At 40.5% G+C, this 26,455-nt stretch overlaps 1 protein-coding gene across 1 annotated transcript in view; it reads right to left on the bottom strand.

Annotated features, from left to right (window-relative positions):
* The window catches only part of CDKAL1 (CDK5 regulatory subunit associated protein 1 like 1), a 664,701-nt gene that overhangs the window by 218,403 nt on the left and 419,843 nt on the right, over positions 1–26,455 (bottom strand). Inside the window, exon 11 of the mRNA XM_047101748.1 lies at positions 8,067–8,212. Within this exon, the coding sequence (XP_046957704.1) occupies positions 8,067–8,212 (146 nt within the window). The remainder of the gene's footprint in view (positions 1–8,066; positions 8,213–26,455) is intronic.

The following is a 26,455-nucleotide window of genomic DNA, read 5'->3' as shown; positions in this document are numbered from 1 at the left end:
TCTCTGGTTCCAGAGTACACACCATGCATTCAGCCAATATGTATTATCCCCGCCTCTTGCTCCTGTGGCCCTGGATGCTGTGCACACAGCGTAGCAAAATGGGGGTCACGGGGTCAAGGAGGACAAACTGAGCACCGTGCTCAGAACTGGGCATGCAGTCAACAGAGGACCACAGAGACACTACTACATCTCAACAGCTCTTGAGCACTCACGGTATTGGGGAAAGAAAATAATCTAAGAAGTATTTCTTTTTTCCTCCAGAGCACCTAGCTCAGCACCCGCTTCCAAGAGGCAACTCTAGCTGGCATTTGACCCTTACCATTTTCACTTTCCTAAAACTGCTACGTCCCTTGGCTTCCATGGTGCCATTTCCTCCTTCGTCTTCCCCTACTTGGGCCTGACCCTGCCTTCTCACCCTCATCACAGGACCCCTTCACCTTTTCTATCCCCCAAATGCCGGTCTTCCCGAATCCCCTGTTCTTAGCCTTCCATTCTCTTTCTGCTGGATGATCTCGTCACCCACAGCTTCATCTGCCACTCAAAAGCTAATTACTCACAAACATGCATCTCCACATCCTCATCTCCTTCCTGCGCTCGTAGCCCACCTTTTGCATAGTCTACAGGGGCTCTCCCTTGGGTTTTCTTTTCTTTCTTTTTTTTTTTCTTAAACATTTATTTTGAGTGAGAGAAGGAGAGAGTGCACGTGTGAGCAGGGGAGGGGCAGAGAAAGGGAGACAGAGAGAGAGAATCCCAGGCAGGCTCCATGCTGTCAGCGAAGAGCCTGACGTGGGGCTCAATCCCATGAACCATGAGATCATGACCTGAGCCAAAATCAAGAGTTGGACGCTTAAATGACTGAGCCACCCGGTTCTCATCTCCCCTGGATTTTCTATACAGGTAATGCAAATTCAGTATGTCCCAAACCAAACTCATTTTTTCTATCCAAATTCTTCCTTCCTCTCATTTTCCCTCTTCTATTAGATTTCGGGATAAAACACCATCCTTGACACTCGTGTATACCTTTCTCACCTTCCCTTAGAAGCACTGTAAATTTTACTTCATTATTATTTGACGAGTCCACCTTACCGTCTCCCATCGCTAGAGCACTGTGCCCTAGATTAGCACAACAGTACGTCACAATGATTGAGCTGCTCAGGCATCACAGGATCTGAGTTTTCACTGAGTTTCTATCACTGATTAGTGATTGCCTGACCATGGGAAAATTACTTAACATCCTTGGGACTTAAGGATTAAATAAGCGAACATATGTCACTGCCCTAGAGCAGTGCTTGGCACAAAAGTACAACTTAAAAATATTAGCCACTGGCTTTATTATTATGACCGTATTAAGTATTACTATTGGTATTGATATTGTTGCATTTATTACAGAGCTGAGAACAAAACTGATAAATAAAAAAAAAATGAGTGATTGGATCAATATTATTGTTAGGAAGATTGCTGTGCAGCAGAAACTGAAGACCTACTCTATTATGCATTAAATCACTGTGGGTTCTCACCAAGTCTTTTTAGCCAGTCTGAACTCTGATGCTCACTTTAAAAAGTGCAGATTAGGGGCGCCTGGGTGGCTCGGTCGGTTAAGTGTCTGACTCTTGATTTCAGCTCAGGTCATGATCTCAAGGTCTGTGAGATCAAGGCCCTTGTCGGACGCTGTGCTGACAGCACGGGGCCTGCTTGGGATTCTCCCTCTCTCTGCCCCTCCCCTGCTTGTATGCTCTCTCTCTCAAGATAATTAAACAAACATTAAAAAAAAATTAAGTGGAGACTAAAAATACCTATCTTACATACTTCTGTGACTACATCATGACATAACATGTGAGCCCCGTGGAATATGAAAAGCACTCTATCAATGAAAGGAAAAATGCTTACTATCAGTACATGTTATCATACTATGCGACTCGACCCTTACGTTTACAACAAAACACTGAGGTAGAGAGAATGTACAAAGGATTAAGGGAAAGAAGCTTCTCTTCTCTGTGTTATTTCCGAAAGGAATAACACGATTGCATTGTAATGGAACGATAGAAGGTAGAAAGAGGTTAGGAATGATGAGGTTTCTCTCCTGACCAGGCTAGACAGAAAATGTAAAGCACCAATAGAAGATGTAATTACTTTCAAACCAATGAATCACGTGTAGAGTAGTCCTACAATAATGCGGTATTTAGCACATGATGTCAGTATCTTCCAAATGTAAATATAATACCATGTCAAAAAAAGAAAAAGTGTTTTCTTGCTACATAACTGTTCCAATAATACTTATTCATTCTTTTGAAAAAATGTAAAAGTAGCAAGGGAGGGAGAGGAAGACAATAGAATGTCACTATTTCAAAAAGAGGTCCGACAAGAGATAAAATAGCGAACAAGGTCTCACGGACACCCAAGATAACAACCTAGTTAAAGATGTTAGAAATGATGGAATAAAGTCAGAAAACAACTTTGAGGGAAGTATTTTGCCTAAATTATTTGGGAGGCGGTTATTCAGTGAATAGAAACACATCTGGGAATCTGGGAATGCATGTGGAAGAAAACTTAATTACCTAGTCCTTGCCGAATCTTTTTTTTTTTTTTTCCCCGCAATTTCTTTTCCTCTATTCTGACAGATATTGCTGCTCAGGTGTCCAAGCCACTAGGAATAAAGCTAGATATGAAAACCAGAATAAAATACAAATTTAGCACAACGTTCTTCCATCAGACTGTGTTCCAGTATGGACACATGGATGATTGGGAGTAACGAAAGAAAGAAATGGGACTCAAGACATTAATGAGTTAGCATCATTTTGTTTTTGTTTTTTTTTCCCCCTTCAGACAGACTGGAAAAGTAGGTCACAGGATAGGCTGGGCAGTGTGAGATAACTCTGTGACTCACTTACAGAAATCAACCTGCCAAAGTGATCCCGGCTTTGTGCCCTCGTTGCCCCTTTACTGCCTGAGTCCACAGCAGAGAGATGGGAGGACAGAGCTTTCTCTGCAAGGCTGTACCTCCCCTCTGGTGAGTCCTCCCTGCTGAAAGGTTCCCTTTTACCCCGAGTGCTCACTGGTTACTGGCTATGGCATTTCACTGGGCAATCTCTGGGTAGAGTCAACTCAGGGGTGCAAATGGACATCACGATGCTAAAGGGTTAATATTCTACAAGCAACATGACAAATTGGCCCAGAATTACACAGCACATTGACAAATGATTACAGCAAATTCTGAGAATGGATAATATTGTGTCATGTTTAGTCAACATAAAGACGCTACAGGAAGGTACAACTTAAGATCTATGCAACTAGCAGGTGAAAACATAACTGGTCGTTAATTCATTCAAAATGCATCTACGGGGTAAGGGAGATGGACCCAGTCTCCCAGGTTTAAGGTCTGGTTAACATAAACCAAAGGCCCTTGGACCTCCAAACAAATAATCTGTGGAAACAAAGGGATCTTTTAATATATAAACTCTTTCATGTCTTAAAATGTATCTATCAACAGGACATTCCTTCATCTTCTTTCACACTTTAATGTGTGAATTTGAGGACTCAGAGATTCTTTTCCTCACCACGAGAACATATGCCTGAGAGAAGAATTCTATGTGTTGTCATTTTGTGAATATATGTGAATATACAGTTTTATGTTGGGGAAGTGACTGGGTTTACTGCTCAAAGGAGGGGGGCCCAATTAAAGTCCGTGTCCAAGGTCCCAACGCCCTAGGAACCCTAAGTATATCACCTTCAACATACCAAAGTGAAAAACCCTCTCATTAGGAAGTTAACTCTTTCAAAATAACATGAAAAAATACAATTTTATACTTTTTGAAAAAATTCCAGCAGTATCTTAAAAAGGTAACAGAAAAACCAGTTCAGTGCCAATTAATAAAAGGAATAAAACTCATGAGGTACTTACTGAAAATCATAAAGACACCAATCTTTCTGAAACCAGAATGGCACCTTGGTGGTATAGTTTGCTTCCGTATCCCTCCAAATCCCATTACACATTTCAAGGAATCATCTTACCCATTCACATAAAAACATCAACTTAATTTTCCAACTGGATTAATAAATCTGAATAGAATAATTTAAGTCATATGATCTTCTGCTCACGACCAGCTGTTTTAAATTAGTATATTAAGCAATTTAGACACTTTTCTTTGCAAAGGTTGCGTGATTTAATAAATTCCCATATGCCTCAGCACGTGCCAGCACCACCAGGTTATCTCCAATCCAGCTGCTGTTAGGAGAACAGTTGCCAACTTTCAAACAACTGCAGAGAATAATGAATCAACTTCAAGCTGGCTCACAAGTAAACTTCTACTGCTCCCAGCTATCACATGGGCCGGTTTCAATGGTAAAGAAAATTAATTAAAGAGATTTCACCTCCCTGTGTTTCAGAAACAGGGAGTCATAAATATCGCTGAATTAGTAGTTTAAAAGCCCCCGTAGCTTCAGGTAGACTTAAACAGTTTGGACTTCTGTCTTAAATGCTATAGGTGGTTTTAAAAATTGGATTTTTTGGGGCGCCTGGGTGGCTCAGTCGGTTAAGCAGCCGACTTTGGCTCAGGTCATGATCTCGCAGTCCATGAGTTCGAGCCCCGCGTCGGGCTCTGTGCTGACAGCTCTGAGCCTGGAGCCTGTTTCAGATTCTGTGTCTCCCTCTCTCTGACCCTCCCCTGTTCATGCTCTGTCTCTCCCTGTCTCAAAAATAAATAAACGTTTGGGGCGCCTGGGTGGCGCAGTCGGTTAAGCGTCCGACTTCAGCCAGGTCACGATCTCGCGGTCCGTGAGTTCGAGCCCCGCGTCAGGCTCTGGGCTGATGGCTCGGAGCCTGGAGCCTGTTTCCGATTCTGTGTCTCCCTCTCTCTCTGCCCCTCCCCCGTTCATGCTCTGTCTCTCTCTGTCCCAAAAATAAATAAAAAACGTTGAAAAAAAAATTTAAAAAAAAAAAAATAAACGTTAAAAAAAATAAAAATAATAAAATAAAAAATTTTTAAAAATTGGATTTTTTTTTGACGAGACAGATTAGGATGTGCTCTGTTCCTTATTCGTAACATGAATTTATGAGAAGATTCATATTCATGGAGAAAAAAAATCAAGATTCTCATCTATTAAAGGCTCACTAGGAAAAAAAAGGGCTTCAAAAGCTTCAGAGGAAAGAAGACATTAATACAGGAGCTTAAAAAGCAGCTGCAAGAGGAAAGCGCCAAACAAGTCATTTTAAGTCACAGTCATTTTATGAATGCACAAAATGGCAAAATGACAGTGTGAGGTCCTCCTTCTAAAAAAGACAATATTTTATTGAATTCTGATTAAACACTGGACAAAGCAATTTGTGCCGGATCAGTTATCCAGACCAGCAGTGCTACAGAAATCCCTGAGACTTTGGTGTTTCCAACAAGCCCTCCTCTACTTGGCATAAAGCCATCTAGTTTTTATAGGGAAAAATAAGCAAAACATCACAGAAGGATCCCCTTACTTCATTTATTTCTAAATATTTGTTACAGTTGAAAAGTACTCTCTGGATGGGTGGACCTTCCCGAAAGGACAGGAAACACGTTTTCACTAAGGAGCACAGGTGGACCCCACTGTCCGTGCAGGAGAGAGTGCTGTATGCTTCTTCACAAGCAAAAGGGCAGAATGGACAAAATACACAATTTTATGGTTCTGATGAACTGTGTAAAACCATGCAAGGATCACGTGATTAGTCGTGGGGATTTGATTTCTTCTTTTTTTCTGAAGAGTACCTGTAACTTTTCTCAGTCATCTGCTCTCTGCATCAGGGCACCATACTGTCTGCCTTCTACATTTTTCCAATACATCTCGTAAGTTAAAATCTAAGTATGAAACTGTACACCGAGGTTGCTTCTGCCCTCGCTGTACATATACAACACAGAGTTTTAATAAAAAACAACGTTTCAGAGATGTTATCTAGACCCATACTCTACCATTTCAGTGATTCACACAACTTGAAATTGACATTGTGGATGGATGGGTGTGGGATGGGGGCGTCTTCTCCAGGCATCTCCAATATCCTCTCCAGGGATCTCTGATATTTCCAGCAATGGAAATGCTAGAGATCCTCAGGCAGAGTACTTCGTTCTGGGATCTTTCCGACAGCAGGGTAGTTCTAGAAAAGCTACAAAGATGCCTCAGGCTAATTCAGAATCCAAAAAAAGGACAATGAGTTTAACCCATGAATAAAGGCAAGAGCCTATTCTCTAACACTTTGATGTGATCATCTTTTCACCTCTCTATACCTCATGGATGCTGTTGAAACTGTTCAAGATGCAACAGATTTAAGAGGGCCACCTTTGGAACAACATAAAAGGCTAGCACTTATTGTGAAATTGTTGCCCAGTTAGGTAGCCACAGTAATTCCCCAAACAACTGAGTCAGCACTCACCCAAGTGGAGGAGAAAGAGAGGTGTTGATTCCTTAACCTCACCGAATCACATTAATGCAACAAACTATTTGGAAAGTGTTCAGTCTATTCTGCACAACAGGATGCATGTCTCCACTTGGCAAAATCTTGTGCAACAGGTATGAATCGTACACATTATTTGCCACTGCCCTAGTAATAAGCAAGAGGCAAGAAATTTCACAGGTGCAACAATTTATCTGCAATTTTGCAAACATTCCATTCACCAGTACCAACGTGCCCAAAAGGACTCTCTCACAGGAGGCAAGTTTACCTACAATAAGCTAGAATGAACGCAAAGGAGAGATACAGGGGAACTTAACAGACACCTAACATAAAAGTTCTCACACTTCAGCCTTGACCTCCATTCTGTTCAAGAGCAGAAAGTTACTATGGATGGTACAGATCTGTCATTATTCTGCTTTCTACTTTGAAGGCTGTATATATTTAACAATTACAATTACGAAATCCTAGAATAAACATGCCTTCTCTTCGCTGATTTGAATATTCGAACAATTAGCTGTGTTTGTTTGAATGCACACAAGTGTCTTTATTTCTAGTGGTTAGGATAATCAAGAAATGCCTAGAGGTGGAAAAAAAAAATTAGAAAGACATAAGGGAAAGATGAGGGAGGAAGGAGAAAGTAAATAGAACAAGAAAAAAGATTTAAAAAGATTTCTATGTAGTCAGGATAAGTCACTAATTGAAGGTGGAAAAAATAACTGCTCACAGTTTGTATAAAGCAATCACACCCATGTAGCACTTCGACATGGTACAAAGGTATATAATTATAAACAAGAAGATGGAAACAAAAAGTTGTATCTTAATTAAGAGAAACAACAGAGGAAAAAAATATGGAAAAAAATTATGGAAAGTAGGAAGACGCATGCCACAGATACGCCCGGATAAATGACATATCGCCACGGGGGAGAGCAGTGCCCCAGACTTGAGAAGGTTTTGTATGACCTTGGCCAGCCCTGCTATTTCCTGCCTTGTATAATCACAGAAGGCAGTCAACGTTTGGTGATGATGAGAAGTAGGGTTTTGAAGAATATAATTATGGGCTGCAAGTGTTTTCTGTGGAAACAAAATGATCATTCATGTCTAAGATTGTGTAAATATGCCTTAATTTTGGTCAACAGCAATTTCAACTTTAAAAACACAGAATCCCAAAACCACCTTATACATCACAATTCTCCAAGTGATCTTCAGGGATAAGCGGGTAAAAGCAAGAACGTTCCAGATACTCTTCAAAAAATGCTACTTGGGAGAAAATTATCTACTCCGCGGTGACATGAGTTGGCCGATCTCCACATCGGGCCCAGCTCACAACCTCAAAAAGCCACATTAAAGGAGATTTAAGCAAAGCCAACGCAGTTTTCATCTACGAGGTCAGGTAGAAAAATGATTGCAATGCGTGCTACCTTGGACAGACTGTGGCAATCTCACACAAATTAATGGTATTTTGTGAACAGATGGGAGGTGGATATAAGAAGAAACCACATCAAGGGTCCCTAAGGAAACTTAAAGGCTCGGAAAGCTTCAAAACTCTCGCCTTCCCTCTGGTACCTTTAATTGTGGCTACAATAAGTGCATTTTTGCCACATGCTTTCGAAAGAAAAAAAGAAATGGTTATTTTCTTAAGTACTAACAGACTTACTTCTCTTTCAGAAAATCCACCACTCTTTTGAAGTCGGCCACGCAGTATTCTCTTCTCATTTCCGTGAGTACAGAGTCAGAGGCAGACTGGACCGGTATGTGCAGAAAAGCATAGACTCTGGGATGATTAAGGATTTTTGCCATTTCCTTTAAAAAAAAAAAAAAAATGGAAGGAGAAAACATTAATCATTTTAAGGAATCAGGTAATGGTTCCCTTCAGATCAACACTCACAAGGGCAATCAAATCAACAAAGCTGAAAACAGACCAATCACCCAGGCTCTTCAAGCGAGTGTCCACTGGCAATACTCTCTGATGACATTTGGAAATTTAATGTTACTTTCAGAGGATTCCACGCAAGCGTGGCTTCCTCATGTTTATCGTCTCTGTTAGGTGACAAAACAAAGGTAAACTCATGGATGCCTAAAGAGGAAGATTTTTGAGTCTTTCAAAATAAACACTCCCTTGCCTCAAACAAGTTTTATTATTTTGCCTTGCTACATTAGCAGGAAAAACACCAAGAGTTAAACAGTTGAGGCTCTACAATCCTGTGGGCTTGGATAAAATCTCCAAATTTAAGGCCAGTCAACACTTTTTTTTTTTTTTTTTAATACCGAAAGAGAAGAAGGAATATGTAACTCACCTGTTTCTTTTTCAGCTAGTTAATGAACACGTATTTTCTGAGTATCTACTATGCAAAAGACACAGCATCACACAATGAAGCTAACCAGTTGACCGGCTGATAGCTAGATGTAGAGTGTGTAAGAAGGGAGGAACAGGAAGATGATCCAATTTTGCAAAGGTAGAGCAAAATGGAGCGAAGCAAATTAGGAAGCGCAGAGAGTGTCTTAAAATTCCTCAGAGGATACAAAGGTGGGCAGGGAAAAGAGTGATACAAGGCAAGTGGCGTGAACGTGACCATTTATGAAAGCAGTAAGAACACGAGACGGATTCAGTCCTTCTCCAACTGCCCCCTGCCACTGGCTCATCACCTAGAGCCTGGCAGAAGGGGGAGAAGAGGAGAAGAGGAAAAGAGAAGAGGGCGCAGGGGGAGAGGGCGTGTACAAAGAGACCAAGAAGTAAAAATGTTGAGAAAGGAGCTGCTCCTTGATAACCTGCATGCGACCAGTGATTTTTAGCTTTCGAAATACTGCATTTTCCTATGTGCTATTTCATTTCGTCCTTACAACAGTATTTTGAGGATCTATGGAGTCTGAGAGCCAGCTAATTCTGTAGAGTCACCTCCTAGCTCTTGAGGGGTCAGTCATGCATATGTATTAACCATGCCCTGCGTGTCTCCACTTTCTTTCCACCAACTGTGAACATCAGGGCTTTTAGGAATGTGCAAGAAAAGAGCAATGGACTCGGATCGGTCACCTTCTTTTTTTTTTTTTTTTTTTCAACGTTTATTTATTTTTGGGACAGAGAGAGACAGAGCATGAACGGGGGAGGGGCAGAGAGAGAGGGAGACACAGAATCGGAAACAGGCTCCAGGCTCCGAGCCATCAGCCCAGAGCCCGACGCGGGGCTCGAACTCACGGACCGCGAGATCGTGACCTGGCTGAAGTCGGACGCTTAGCTGACTGCGCCACCCAGGCGCCCCTCGGTCACCTTCTTAATAGCAGCCTAGTCGTTTAAAAAAATCATTTTGGAACAAGAAATTCAAATAGCCAAATAACAGGACTCCTTGGAATGTTTTATCCATACTTTCTCTACTAGAAATTAATAGGTAGACACACCTTGTCTTCTATCTACCTGGAAAGACAGATAGATACGTGTCCATAGAGACATATACATTAGAGCTGGAGTTGAAGACTTTCTTATTCAACAGAAAAACGAACGCCTGACATATTATCTGTTCACAAAACTGTCATGTTTCTTGGCTGGGTACTCAGCCAGCAGGCTCTTCAGCACGAGCGGCACAGGAGGCCGCGTCAGGCGACGCTAATCATCACACACCCGGCCGCATCCAGGCTGGCCTTCTGCCATGCTTCTCTGCTGGCCGGGTCTTTTGCGGCTGAACATCAAGATCCACGGCGTAACAAAAGTGTGTGTTTACTGGGGCGCCTGGGTGGCGCAGTCGGTTAAGCGTCCGACTTCAGCCAGGTCAAGATCTCGCGATCTTGCGGGATCTCGCGATCTCGCAGTCCGCGAGTTCGAGCCCCGCGTCGGGCTCTGGGCTGATGGCTCGGAGCCTGGAGCCTGCTTCCGATTCTGTGTCTCCCTCTCTCTCTGCCCCTCCCCCGTTCATGCTCTGTCTCTCTCTGTCCCAAAAATAAATAAATGTTGAAAAAAAAAAAAGTGTGTGTTTACTAACGGGGCAGGACCCTGCGTTGGCCAACCTTCGACATACCTACTGTGATAAAAAGTGACACTTTAACAAGGAGCATAATGCAGGGAATGAAATTTCACTCTCCTTCTCTGTGCCTCGGTTTTCTGATCTGTAAGACAGAGAGAGTGGCCGACCCACCTTCCAGGGATACTGGGAAAATAAAATAATTCAGTACGTGTTTACATGTAAGCCCTCAACAGACCAATTTATCTAATACTCTTCTTTCTTCCTTGAATAGTTTCTAAAGTTCCTGGTAACACATTTTCATCCAGATTAATGGGAACCTGGGAACAGCTTTTCAATGAGCTGGTCCCTGTAACTAGTAAGTGAAGGAGGTTTAACTTGTGCTGATGTGCATACAATAAATTAGAAAGCGGTTCCCAGCGAGCATGACCTTGGGCCAGAAAGGGGAGTGCAGTTTCTCTTGGAAACCCTCAGGGTGGCCTGCTACAAGCAGGACCCTGCTCCGGGTGAACTACCGGCCTGTCGCAGTATGACAACTTACAAATTGAAACGTTAATAGCAAACAAGGAGGATGAACGGGGTGGGTTTTTCCCGTGGGCTCTCAAAATAAGATGGCCCACTAGTAATTACCCTCAGCTTCACGCTACAGGCCCGGCAATGTTTTAGAATGGTAGGCGCCAGAACACAAAATAAAAATAAACTTACCCCTTAATTAAAGTCTGTATTTCTCCCACTGAAAGAATTAGGACTTCACAGATTCATGTACCCCGAAGAGACAGAGTAGATATTTTCTGTTCTGGTTTTAGGTCTATTCCTTTTCCCAAGAACTCTGCATGTTGGTGAAGGACCTTTCGGTTTCTTCACCTTTCAAAATTCTTCCCTTATTTCTAAGGTTCAGCTTATTGTTACAGGTTCTCTGGAGCCAGAGATTACTTCCTCCTCTCTGACGCCTCAGCAACTGCTCCTGCTGTTACCCAAGTGCTTTCTTGGTCCCACCTTGCACCAAGGTCATCGATCTCCAAGAGGGAGGCTCTCTGAGAGGAGGAAATAACTATCTTGCCCTTCTCGTTGGAGCCCCACAACGGCTACTGCTAGGTATACAACCAAACATATAAATATAGATATGGGTTAAAACCACATGAACATACATAGAAAGAGATTTAAATTTTTTTAAATGTTTATTCATTTGAGGGAGACAGAGGCAGAGCACACGTCGGGGAGGGGCAGAGAGAGAGGGAGACACAGAATCCGAAGCAGGCTCCAGGCTGTGAGCTGTCACCACAGAGCCCGACGCGGGGCTCGAACTCATCAACCGTGAGATCGTGACCTGAGCCGAAGTTGGACACTTACCCGACTAAGCCACCCAGGCGCCCCCATAGAAAGAGATTTAAAATGTGTGTGCTGTTTGATAGGAAGACAAATGTTCAAATAGTAATGGTTGGACTCAAGCAGGTAAACAAACATATGATTGGCCAGCCTTAATTTCTGGAAGTGAAAAATTCTATGTTAATATATAAGTAAATATAAAGTAAAAATGAGGCATTTCATAGGTAGCACCCCCTCCCCATTGGGTTATATATCTAAAAATCAGTTGCAGCTTTAGGTTGGAATCACAATGCGTTTTCTTAGGCAAGTAGTTTATAAATGCAATTAATTTATAAATTAATTATAAATGTGGGGCCCAGGTTAACCAAAGGAATAAGGGGGGGGCACTTAGTTCAAAATGTGGCTAACAAAAAAATGGCAGCCATGAGCAAACCCTGCGTTCTGAGCTGGCTGTGAGTCCGAGTAGGTGGGCAAGTATGCGAGTTGGTTATGTGGGCACACGAGGGGGGTGTGTATGAGGAGCTGTGGTAGCAACTAGTATGGAAACAGTATCTCTTTTTTTTTTTTTTTTTCCAACGTTTATTTATTTTTGGGACAGAGAGAGACAGAGCATGAACGGGGGAGGGGCAGAGAGAGAGGGAGACACAGAATCGGAAACAGGCTCCAGGCTCTGAGCCATCAGCCCAGAGCCTGACGCGGGGCTCGAACTCACGCACCGCGAGATCGTGACCTGGCTGAAGTCGGACGCCCAACCGACTGCGCCACCCAGGCGCCCCATGTATCTCTTTTAATATAAGGTCACTTACACTTTAAGGGCTAATGTATCAAGGCTGCTTAACATCTAGACGGTGACTACTTTAGAAGCAGGGATTACAGAATGGTTAACCAAATCAATGAAACAGTATTTCCACCCAGTGCTTTTCTTTGGAGCTCTCCTTTCACAAGCTGGTAATCGTCTCAATGTTTGTTAGTTTTTTTATGAAATTAAAAAGCAAAGAAAACGTAATGACTTGACGAAAACAGACCATTTTTAAAAGCAATCCTATAATGGGTACATCTTTAAAAGAAATGTGTCATTTCTGTTGCTCTGCAGTCATCAAATGAATCATCATATTCCGTCTGGTTTTAAATATGTGCACTACCAGTTTAACAAAGTCACTCAGCGTGTGAGTGCACAAAATGTACTAATACTTGTATTCAGATGTCTGTGCATTCATTTTGATGGTTACCAGTCATAAAGTCTGCTCAGGTTGTAGCTTTGTTAGAAAGCATATGCATATTTAAAAAGCTAATCTTGACAGTGCTACATTGTTTTCAACTAACCTAAGACATATGAGGAAGCAAAAAGCAAAAAGATACTTCAAAAAAAAGATAAATTAAACCATTCCTTTAAGCATTGCAAACAAAGCTTATATGAGATATCATTCACATGCAATACAATTGACCTATAAAAAAAGGTGTGCAATTAAATGTTTTTTAGTATATTCACAGGATGGTGCAGCCATCTAAAATCTAATTTTAGAATTGGTTCATTCCCCCTAAAACGAATCCCAAATCTTCCCATTTTCCCCTTTCCACAACCCCCTCCCTCCCCCCAGTCCAAAACAACCAGCAGTCTACTCTCTGGCTTTACAAATTGCCTACTCTGGACAATTCATATAAAGAGAACCATCAGTCTTTTGGAAATGGCTTCTCTCACTTATAACGTTCTCAAGGGTCATTCATGTTGAAGTACATAGGCTTTTTTTTTTTTTCAATTAAATAAAATATAGGGATGTAGAATTTATTAAATATGCCATTTCATACAAAAGTACCTCAAACGTTCTGAATATTTATTAGCTTGAAAGCTAGTAAAGCAAGTTTCATCCATACTTATGGACTTCTGCAACACAATCTAATGGCATAAATCTGACAGAGATTAGCTGTTACATATAAAATCTTTTTAGGAAAAACTACAACAGATGCAAAAGATGGAGAGGGAATGTTAAAAAATTCTTTAAAAAAACTTCCCTTGGGGCGCCTGGGTGGCGCAGTCAGTTAAGCGTCCGACTTCAGCCAGGTCACGATCTCGCGGTCCGTGAGTTCGAGCCCCGCGTCGGGCTCTGGGCTGATGGCTCGGAGCCTGGAGCCTGTTTCCGATTCTGTGTCTCCCTCTCTCTCTGCCCCTCCCCCGTTCATGCTCTGTCTCTCTCTGTCCCAAAAATAAACGTTGAAAAAAAAAATTTAAAAAAAAACAAAAAACAAAACAAAACAAAAAAAAAACTTCCCTTAAAAAGAGAAGAACTGGGGGTGGGGAGTATAACTGATCATTTTTTGGTTCCTATTTTTTTGTTGTTGTTTCATTGTGGCAAAATATATGTAACATAGAATTTCCCACTTTGACTACTTTTGAATGTGTGATTCCATGACATTAACATGCTTTCATGATGTTATATTCAGCCATCACCACTATCCATCTCTAGACCTTTTTTATCATCCCAAACTGAAAACTCTGTACCCAAAAACATCACTCCCCATGCCTCCCTCCCCCTGCCCTTGGTAGTCGCCATTTAGTTTCTGTCTATGAACCTGACTATTCTGCTAAGCACCTCATATAAGTGAAATCATTACAGTATCTGTCCCTTTTGTCTGGCTTATTCCACTTGGCGTAACATCTTCTACGCTCACCCTGCTGTAGCAATACTTTGCTATTCTAAGTATCTCTTCCAAGGAGCTGGGTGCTCCACTGTCAATGCCAGAGCACACTGTACAGGCTCCTATCAGCCTTTATTTCCCTGTCCTGTAATTCTGCCATACATGCTCACACCCCAAGGATGTATCTTATTTATTCCCTGCATCTCCCCATATCCTCGCTAATGCCTGGCCCTTAAATACTTAAGTTATAGTTGAATGAACGAATGATTCGATGAGCCAATTAATTAGTCAACATGAATTATTTTAGAGGAAGCCCTACAAAGACCTCTAGGTAAAGGTCAAAACAGCAATGCCTGTGTTCTAGGAGATCCTATTTCCGGAGTCACCTTCAATACTCCCAAAGTCATGTAAGTCAAGATAAAATAAGACCGGAGTCATATGTCATCCATTACTTCATTAATGACACCGTAACAGCCACTAAGTGAATTACCAGCACCTACATTTACTCTCAGCAATCTAAAAATAAATTATCATTTAATAGCAGCAGTAAGACAACTGAGGGAGCATAAGAAGAGAACATTTCCAATCCGCATGTCCCAAGTGAGGAGGATTAGATATTGTGAACAGATTCTAATTCACATTTGATCTATAACTTAATTATAACAGGAAATTCACTTCCAAATTGCAAAGAGTTAACATTTTCAGCATTTGCATTAATATAAGTTGAGCCCTCTGTTCTAATTAGCCTTCACAGAAATGTTAAAAGGACTTCAATGCTCCTTTACCATTACAAGGGTCATCGTCAATAATCAGACTTTGCATTACAAAGATAAAAATGTATATGAATACTACTGTCAGAATGCTAAGAGTTGTAATCACACACACATTTGTCTTCAACTGATGTTGCCATTGTTCTATTTCATAATTATTATTCCGCTCTGCCGTCACCAAGACATCAAGGGAGTTTTTATATCCTGTGGTAGTGATGGTTTCATGAATCTGTATGTATGTGAAAATTCATGAAAACTTGAACATACATGACTAAGTCAATTTTACTGTGCAAAATTTAAGATAAAACGGCAAAGAGGAAAACTCACAGTAAAATTTGTTGTGTTTTAAACACCATATAACATGAACAGGTAATAGCCTAAAAAAACAAACGAACAATATACATATAGTTGCCTTGTTTTCTATTAAAACAAAACAACACTGAGTCTTCTAAACACTAAAAGAACAAATCAATACTTGATCGGTTTAATGGGGAAAGTGCAGTCTGATTACACCGAGCACTCAGCAAAGGCTGTCCTATCGGCTTCTCTCAAACCTGACACAAATAATTAAGGACTGCGACCGAGAGGCAGAGGTTGAAGATATATTTCTCATTTCTTTATGGTCTCATCATTCAAAGGCTAACTTCAGGTAACTTCTGTTTCAAGTGTTAGGTGGCATACTAAGAAGAATGTTCTTGTGGTTTAATCGCTCCAGTCACAATTGCTTGGTATGGACTTGCTCACAGCAAGTGTTTAGTCAACATGAAACTAACTTTCTGGGACTGGGGATGCAGAGAAGGACAGCAAACTCCTAGGCATCTTACAAACGTGCACACACAAAACTGCGTCCTCTGCAGATGAGCACGGGGGGGGGGGGGCGGGGGGGGAGGGGTGGGGCCCTACGTGCATCTCCTCTGACCCCTCATCTCCTGAAGTGGCTTCCCTCCCTATGTGGATGTTACCATCTCTGCCTAAACTCAGGAGTAGCCACATGACTTGAACGGCCAATGAGATGTGGGCAGAAATGACAGGTATGACTTCTGGACAGAAGGGTTTCTCCATCTCTAATTTTCCCCTTCTTCTACGATCGAAGTTCGAATGTAGAGACAGCTCAAACAGAGCTTCAGTCAGTCCCTGACAGGCATTTAGCATGAGCAAGGAAATACGTTTTTGTCATTATAAGACAGTGTCATTTTTTGAGATCATTTGTCATACAGCATAACCTCATGCATCCCACTGCCACACTGTCATTTTATGGATGAAGGAAAGAACATTTGGAGACATTTAAAATAATATGTTCAGGGGCGCCTGGGTGGCTCTGTCGGTTAAGTGTCTGACTTTGGCTCAGGTCATGATCTCACAGTTCGTGGGTTCGAGCCCCGGGTCAGGCTCTGTGCTGACAGCTGGGAGCCTGGAGCCTGCTTCGGATTCTGTGTCTCCCTCTCTCTCTACCCCTCCCCTGCTCATGCTCTGTCTCTCTCTGTCTCTCTCTCAGAAATAAATAAACTTATAAAAAAACTTTTTTTAAATAAAAAATAAAGTTTATTTATTTATTTTGAGGAAGGGAGGGAGAGAGGGAGAGAGAGAGAGAGAGAGAGAGAGAGGGAGAGAAGGCGCACACAGGCAGAAGGGGGACAGAGAGAATCCTAAGCAGGTTCCACGCTGTTAGTGCGGAACTGGACGGCAGGGCTCAATCCCACAAACCGTGAGATCATGACCTGAGCTGAAATCAAGAGTTCAACGCTTTACAGACTGAGCCACCCAGGCACCCCTGCAAAGTCCTTTTCCTTAAGCAATTTTCAATAAATATTGGGATGGAACTATAAATCAGTTACAAAGAGAGAAGAGGGGAGGAAGAAATTAACTCGTTACATGGGCAACAGAAGATTTCATTCCAAATGGAGTTCAATCTTCAAGGATAAAAATTTTCCAGGCAAACCGCCAAGTGGTAACACATAACCTATCCCACTGTCTTGAGACACAAAGCTGTATATTTTGTACAATAATCTACCAACCTATTATATAAATTGTGCTTTTTTTTTTTGCCTAATAATATCGATTATATCTTTTAAAGTACATTTGAGAAAAATAAGAAATGCACTTGGGGACCACTTAAGGTTTCCATACCTATTTACCCTTTTATCAAGTATACCAATTGTAACATTCTTTCTTGAAATCATGTTAAAGAGGGAATTGTTCACTTGAGACATTTGGTTTATAGATCTTATGAAGCTGTACTCGTTACACACCTTTGGAAAAAAGATGCATAAAGTAATTAGCATACATAAAATAATTTTAAAAACCCACTTTTTAAAAAAAAAATAAACACTAAAAAATATTTTCCTGTATTATCAAAGTAATATGTATTCATTTTTGAGATTTTTGGAAAACAGAAAAATAGAATGGGAAAAACTAATAGTTACAACAATCACTGTTAAAAAAGAGAAACATTACTCTTATTATCATCTTAAAACAATCAAATTATAAAATTATATCCGATATTACCCAGGGGGGTTTAGAAGAAGTGAAATGACTTTCAAAGACCAAAATATTAAGCTAATAATATTCCTTAACAAAACATCATTCCTGTGAGCTCAATTTTTTCCAAAATGAAAGAAAACCTTTCTTCTAGGCAGGGTCCAAATCACCCAGGCACTTAACACTCCAGGGGCTCATAAAGCTGCCACATTAGCATAACAGGAGAGAAATCTGAATATGGGAACAACAAACAAAGGAGAATCAGAGATAACAATCAGCAAAACACCTTAGCATCATTCCGGAAGAAGTTACTACCCTTAGAACAATGTTGTCCAGGGAGCTACAATGAGAGAGTGAACAAAATAAATAAGACAAGAAAGAAATTTCTTTGTTGAAGAAGAACATAAAAATGGGAATGAAAGTAAAAGATGAGGAGAGGGACAGACGGGCAGTCCTTTCCCCACTCCCAAAGGGACTGTAACGCGAGGGAGCTCTTCAAAGATCTTCAAGACCTTTGATCTTAAAAGCATGCACCATCGGCAGTCATTTATTTAGAATGATTATCAGGGGCACCAAAAAACGTTCTCAGCCCTCTGCAATCACAATGCCATGAGTGGTGCAGCAGCAGTAGTTAATAGTAACAATAATAATAATAATAATTATAGTAATAATAATAGTGATGGTGATGTGAAAAATATAGCAGTTAGCATCCTCATGTACTAGAGGCTGTGCTAAGTCACATACCTCAAATGTAAACTTCTGAACAAATTAGGAATTAGTTTTACTGCATCTAAGACAGAGAAGTTAACGACCTTGCCCAAGGGACACTGGCAGAACGGGATTGGAAACACTGGCACCCTGCCCCTGGAACCAGAATATGCCACCAGCATTACACCTCTTTGGTATAGGAGACATTTCGAGTTGAAGGCAATGGAGAAGCAGCAGACCCAGCAAAAGCGCTAAAAAACAGGGCCTTTGTTTTCCTTTTGTAAAGGCAATTTCTATTTACAAAGGAAATTTTCATTTTTAAAGACGGAAACTTGGAAAAAAGAAAAAGATACAAATATGGACACTCTGGACCAGGAAGAGGAGGAACATTTAACGATTCTCACGGGAGACAAAAAGTAAAACTTGGATCTGCATTGCAAACCTTCCTAAGGAATCCTTGTTTACTTTTCCTGGCCACCTTCTTTTAACTGGTCTCCCTCACACAAAAGCCCCAAATCCCTTTTGTTTCAGCACAGGATGGTATACAGACTCAAGTTCCAAACACAGGGTTGGTGATTGTCAGGTGCTTCCGCAAGCACACATGACGATGCATTTGTTGATCGACTTCTGTTTTACTCTCACTAATCTGTCTTCGGCCACTCCCAGAGAGAGAACCCCTCCCAGAGAGACGAGGATGGGTGGAGGAAAAGATTTTTCCCCTCCCCTACGCACTGCTCCATCAAATGTGCCTCACAAAAGCATCGTTCCTGCAGACCAATGTGTGCTTCTCCCTAAACCTAAAATTATTCTTGAGGAACAGCACAAACTAACTCACATGAAGGTGTTAACAATAATTTCTGGGGGTGGGGCTGGACAGAAGCCTTGAAGAGGGATCTCTCTAAAACAAGACTTAAATCTCTCTCTCTCTCTCTCTCTATATATATATATATCAAAGTGGATTTAAATTTTAAGTTGCCTATTTTTCCTTATATCAGATTTATTAGAAATGTATGGATTTTTTCAAATGTGTCAAAATGCATAAATAGCTCCTATCACATTACTTGAAATTAGATGATAATAAATGGGATCTTTGCAGTCTTTTGCTACCGAGCAGTATGAAATCTAAATTCAAACTGATAAGTGGGTATATAATTTTTATAGGGCAACAAGGCAGGGCTCCTCCTGGTTCCTCCTGGTTCCACTTTAATTGTTTTCACTTGGTAAAACTGGATTCACACATCAGTTCTTTAATTGGAGCTGAACTGAAAGCATTTGCAGTGACGGCGGGGTGGGCTGGCTTGTCGAAGAACACCCCGTCAGAATATTCTGATATTCTAACCTGCTGCTTTTCTAAGCATCCTGGCTCCAACGTTACAGCACCAGACAGACTGTCTAGAACATAAAGATCAGGAAAAGCTTCTCTTCCATGAAGCAAATTCACCTTTTAAGACTTGAGCTAATTTTTTACTGGTTTGTTTTGTTTTTAATTTTTTCAGTGTTTATTTACTTTGGAGTGGGGGTGGGGTGGAGGCGCAGAGAGAGAGAGGGAGACGAGGATCCAAAGCCACTCTGTGCTGACAGCAGTGAGCCCGACGTGGGGCTCGAACTCACGAACCGTGAGATCAGGGCCTGAGCCGAAGATGGGAGGCTCAACCAACTGAGCCACTCAGACATCCCAAACTTTTGTTATTTTTTAATCAAGTGGAAGTTAAAATTCAGTGAAATTGAAATAAGATTTCTTTAAATTAGAGACGAAAATGAAGATTTTTATCAAAATCTTCTGTCAAAGCCTGTGCCTCTACAAATATGCAAAAAATAGGCTGCACCTTTAAGTTTCTGCCTCATGAGAATAGAATTTGATACAGAAGTGTTTTCAGATCTTAAATTTTGCCATTTTTATTGGACGAAATTACTTGAAAAAAATGACAATCAGGCTTTGTACTTCATCTTTCCGATGATCAAACAGGTCTTGAATGTATATTATCAACCCATTATGTTGACCCACCTTCAGAACTGGAGTAACACGGATCTAGGTAACAATGGTTCAGGAGGTACTAAGGCACCAGATTACATGCTAAGAATTTTCTTCTGTCTTAGGTGAGAAAAATGATTTCCAAATCAAGTACTCTGCCTTCTCCTTAATATTTCAAAATTAGCTAGAGATCGAGAATATAGAAGACAGAAAGGAAAAGAAAGAACTATGTCAAAGGTAAGTCTAACAACATGCGGAATATGCTGGAGTGACCCAGGATGGAAGGTAAAGGTCTACCTAATGTTAAATCATTTCTCTGTTCCCATCCTCACAGGAGTCTAATCTCTCCACAGAACCACCCAAAGGGCACAGTTCAGAGGACATCTAGGAAGAACCGGGAATTACTCTGAAAGGTATCAAGAAGAGGAGTACACATTCCAGATGAAGAAATGTATCCCAAGCATCCCATGAGCAAAATTAACACTCTGGAATGTCTTCTGAGTGAAATGAAGGAAGGAAAATTCAATACTTTAGAGGTTTAAGGATTACACATTAAAACTACTCATTAAAAGCTAAAAACAAATGGGATTCTCCCATCCGGGTGTTTAATTTTATTTTTTCCTTAATAGACTTTTGAGTGACTTTCCACAATTGCTGGCTATATAAATGAAGTTTATTAATTTTTTTTATTATTTTTTTAACGTTTATTTATTGAAAGAGAGAGAGAGAGACAGAGCACAAACAGGGGAGGGGCAGAGAGAGAGGGAGACAGAATCCGAAGCAGGCTCCAGGCTCCGCGCTGTCGGCACAGAGCACGACGCGGGGCTCGAACTCACGAACCAAACCGTGAGATCATGACTGGAGCTGAAGTCAGATGCTTAACCGCTTAACCAACTGAGCCACCCAGGCTGCCCTAAATGAAGTTTGAAAACGAACTTTATATAGATGAATGGATAAAGGAATGTGGTATATACTGTTGCATACACACACACACACACACACACACACACACACACACACACACAGAGTAACATATCCAGCCATTAAATAAAAAAAGAGTAACATATCCAGCCATTAAATAATAAAAAAAAAAGAAATCCTGCCACTTCCAACGGTCTGAATGGACCTTGAAGGCATTATGCTAAGTGAAATAAGCCAGATCTTAAAAGTTCTCATCACAAGGAAAAAAAAAAAATTTAAGCATGTGTGGTGAGGATTGTTAACTAGATTTATTGGGGTTATTTCACAATATATACAAATATCGAATCGTTATGTTGAATGCATGAAACTAGTATGTTACATGTCAATTATATCTCAATTTTAAAAATGACTGTGGTAATTGGATTGTGGTGGTTGGACAACTACACAAATTTACTAAAAATTATCGTCAAACTGCATACTTTATTTTTTTATTTTTTTTTAAACTGCATACTTTAAAACATAAGAGTATAACATTCAAGCTTAAAATGCAGAAATTTAGGTATAAAGTATCTAAAGTTGATGTTTGCTTAGAGGCGTATACCAGGTCACTGAAAAAGCCAAAATAAGAACTGTGTATACCAAAATAGAGTTTGCTGCACTTAAATACATTGCCCCCTGGTAAAATCAGCTGCTAATAAAAGCTAAATAAAAGATGCCAACTATTTTTTATATATGATGTGGTGGGTGAATGTGGTAGGGGCATGGGGCTGAGAATGGAGTCTGTGGTAATTGCCTAGTAAAGGTACAGGGTTCTAAGGACTCAACATAAATTATTAACCCTCTGTGTACACTGGGAAAGACGGGCGGGGGAGGGGTTGATAAAGTATGGATGGATTTTTAGTAAACAGGGTAGCTTGGAGGTGGGGGGGGGCTGCATTTCAGACTGCGGGTGACATGTGAACAAGGGTGAAAAGTCTAGAGCACGTTCTAGGCAAAGCAGTAGGTCTGCTCAAAGTGGAAGTGTGTTACTTGAAAACTGATACATGTTAGAGGGAGAGAGGAAAGTCACCACTGGAAAAGGAGACCGGGAAGGAGCCTGAGTCCTGGAGGGCTAGAGTGCCAGACCAGGGTGTGGGATTTTGTTTTGCAGACAAGTGAGTGGTATTGAAACTTTTGCTTGGTATTTATTACCCCAAAATGATTCTCTGAAAACCACGAGCCACCTGATACATTTTTTATTGACACTGAAATCTTTCCAGAGGAGTTTAAATAGTTGCAGAAGATGTACTCTCTGGCATATTTCAAATATGGGACTGTGAAACACAACTGTTACATCACACTCTGAAACGTATTCAATGAGATATAAAAAACAGGAAAATTGGCATCCTTTTTTTTTCCCCTCCACTTTGAATTTCCTTTCTAATTCTGCCACAGCATTTTATCTAATAATTTTTAAGCTTTAAAGTCTTCTATTGATAGATTCTAACCATCCTTCTCTGTATCAAAATTTGTGTATATGTTAAAATAAAAACATTGTGACCACAAGGCTCTAAGCATTTTTAAAGAACATTTTTAAATCGAATTGTTGTTAAATTACTCCTAGTACACAATTCATCAAAACAGTATAAATATTTATTTAGCATAAATGTAAAAATTTATTATGATGGCAATCTTTGATGAAATGGATGGTGAGGGAAGCAGGCATGGGAACTCTTTATGCCTTGCTTTGAAAAAGGCAGTTTCAGAAGTCCTTTGTTTGGTGGCCTGAGGGTGTTGGATAAAGGTGAGAGGGAGGTGTGACAGGAGACCCAGCGTGAAACCTTCACTACAGACAAGTCAGTTTTAGGAAAGGGTACAAATGAAAAATGAAGATCTGGAAATAGATTCGTTTTTAAGTGACCCTTGCCTGCTAGTTGGTTTTTATCCAGAAATACTGTCCAGCCATTGGAAGATGCACACTTAACACTGTGGTTTGTAAGAAAAAAGTGTGACCTCAACAGTGCAGTTACGTGTAGGAGGTAGATACGGCAAAGCGTCCGAGACTTCTAAGGGTTGACTAATGTAAGAAACACACAGCAACTACTCGGATATAGTGGACGAAGGTGGGAAACTCACCGATTTTGAAACTCCGTAACCAAGCAGGAAAAGGTTGTAATTCTTTGGCAAGGAAATACTGAGCTCATTTTTAAAAATTGAGACATAATTGACATATAACATTATATTAGTTTCAGGTGTACAACATCATGATTTGATATTTATGTATATTGTGAAATAATCGCCACAATAAATCTATTTAACATGCCTCATCAGACGTAATTACCAAGTTTTTTTTCTTATGGTGAGAACTTTCAAGATCTACTCTCTCAGCAACTTTCTCATACAATGCAGGTCTCATAAATACATTCCATGCTGTACATTACATTTTCACGTCTTGTTTAGTCATAACTGAAAGTTTGTGCTTTTTTTAAAGTTTATTTATTTATATTGAAAGAGAGAGGGGGACAGAGAGTGAGACTGAGAACGAGTAGGGGAGGGGCAGAGAGAAGAGAGAATTCCAAGCAGGTTCCACGGTGTCAGCACAGAGCCTGACTCAGGGCTTGAAGTTATGAACCATGAGATCATGACCTGAGCCTGAGCTGAGATCAAGAGTCTGAGGCTTAACCGACTGAGCCATCCAGGCGCCCCTGAAAGGTTACATTTTTGGCCACCTTCACCCTTTCACCAACTCCTTCAACCCTCATTCCCACTCCCCTCTGGCAATCACCAATCTGTTCTATCCATGAGCTCGTTTTTTTGTTGTTGTTGTTTTATTTTTTAATATCACGTGTATGTGAGATCATACAGTATTTGTCTTTCTCTGTTGGACTTATTTCACTTAGTGTAATGTCCTCAACATCTACCCAGAGTATTGCTAGTGGCAGGATTTTCTTCTTATAGCTGAATAATATTCTACTGTATCTACATACACTACATTTTCTTTATCCATTCATCCCTCCAAGGATATCTTACTTTTTACACAGGAGAGATTTTAATGAACAGTTAACCAAAAAATATTTGTCATCGTTTCAAATATAAAGGACTAACTATAACTATTTCTAAATTCTAGGTGCCTAAAGCTGTTTCTTAAGATAATCAAGATACAAGGCGTTCACATGACAGGTCAAATCCGTTGAAAGGCAGAGGACACTGCTCAAGTGCTATGGTAGTGTTCAATCATACCTCACTTTTGCTGTCCAAAGTAAGATTTTTTTTAAACAAATGAAAACTCCACATTCCAGAAAAAAAAAAAAAAATCCACATTCACTATTTTGCACATTTTACTATTCATGTCTCTAAATCAACAACCAATAATAAAATGATTAAATTCATTTCTTTTAACTGAACTTTAAAATGTGCAACACGATAAATTCCCACAGTCCACTCCAAAAGAAATGCACCATATTGCATCAGTCAGTAATGAAACAGTTAACTTGTAGCCCAAAGAGAATATGAAAACCGGGTGGTTTCAAATGCAGCTCAACTTGAGAGTCATCTGTGTGCCTAATGTAACATTTATTTCCTGCTTCTATTTTCACAAAGTATTTTGTATTACTAGATATAATTATATATTCTACAGAATGAAAAAGTACAATACGAGGCCTCCTCCAGTCCCATCTGGATATAATAAAGGAATCGAATTTTGAAATGGCAGGACTGTGAAGGGAAATCTCAACCTTTAATCATAACAGAAACAGCTGATTGTCCTTTTTCCTACACTGTGCCACCTACTAATAACTGTTAAGAAAAACACCAGCCACATGTGAGACTCTGAATCAGCGTAGGATCTGAAGAGCCACAGACTGGCTGAATCTGTTTCAAGCTGACTTTACAAAACCCAGTCCAAAGCTGAACCTTTGCAACATTATATGTGGAATGTCCTTTAGGATTCTGATTACGTAGTAGCTGAGTAGCCACATCTGTGATGCATTACAAAACCAAAGCAGCTGCCAGTAAAGCTTTTAGTATTTCGAGAACATACACTTTGGGTTTAGTAAACCCTATACTGTCTCCCCAGTCTAAAATTTTACTCCCTTCCATGTCTTTGAGTTTGTAACTACTTTCTCTTCCTTGAGTTAGTACAGATTAATTTATTAGATGATTAATCTATTAATTAGACATGTAAAAAAGTAATAAATAACTTTAAGGGACTTATTAAAAAGTCATAGAATGAGAAAACTAAGAGATCAAACTGCTTGCTCTCCTACACTACCATTTCCAGGCAAAGATAAAGATTTAACAGATGTTGTAGGATTTGTGGAAGGTCACACCGTTCATCAGGGCTAGAATAAGGGTTAGAACCAACGCCTTCAGGTTTTCAGAACAGTGAGTGCCTTCTTAAATACAACTCTTACAAGTTAAAATTTATGATAGGTTTCCTAATAATTTTTTTTTTTTTTACAGACTTAACCAAATTACACCAAAATGCATTCTAACAGTGTGGCTTATTGAATCTGCCATCGTATAAATATATTTAATATAAATAAAAACTCTGTATTCCAATTTTTTTCATTCTCTCGAATAGGCATTGCATCAACCACACACTGGAAAAAGCCAGCAACTCACAACCAATCCCAAACAATTCCGCACGCAGGGGAGGATCAAATACTGGGTCATTTGTTGAAGGGTCTTTATTATGTCCCATTCAAAATCTATGTAAGAGAAAAGTGGCAAGACTCATACATGGCTGGCAATTTTTTTAAAGCCAAACACACGTTAGCCAGCAATTCCACTCCTCAAGTGTAAACCCAAGAGAAATGAGCATATATGTCCACCAAAAGGCACAAATGATAACATTCGTGTAAGCTTTACCCATAATAGCTGAAATCCAGAAATCATCCTGATATTCAACAGGAGAATGGCGGGGGGAAATATGTGGTGTATCGACATGACAACGGAGAAAAACAAACTCCCCACACACATGGCAACACGAATGCCTCTCCCAGACATGCTGTTGGGCAAAGGACAAGATGGCGGCAACACAGAGGAGGCCCAGCGAATACTGGCATACCTCGGTCTCTGCTTACAGTGACTCATCACCTGGGGACCAGTCCTCCCACCGTGGCCCCTGGAGAGCCTCACACTGCCCTCACAAGTCCCACTCCGCTCCCTCCACAGACAGCTTCCTCCTTCCCCAGGAGGGCTCCAGAATTCAATTCGCTCCGTCAATCACAAGGTTTCTGAGGAGAAAATACTTACAAGGTGGGAACACCTGATCCAAAAGCCACCTTCATTCAGGAAAATGAAAAAT

Source organism: Lynx rufus, unplaced genomic scaffold, assembly GCF_022079265.1.
Source record: "Lynx rufus isolate CCGP_SWC_20201006 ecotype Redwood Valley unplaced genomic scaffold, mLynRuf1.p SCAF_6, whole genome shotgun sequence".
Taxonomy (NCBI): domain Eukaryota; kingdom Metazoa; phylum Chordata; class Mammalia; order Carnivora; family Felidae; genus Lynx; species Lynx rufus.
This window is presented reverse-complemented; position numbering and strand designations above follow the sequence as displayed.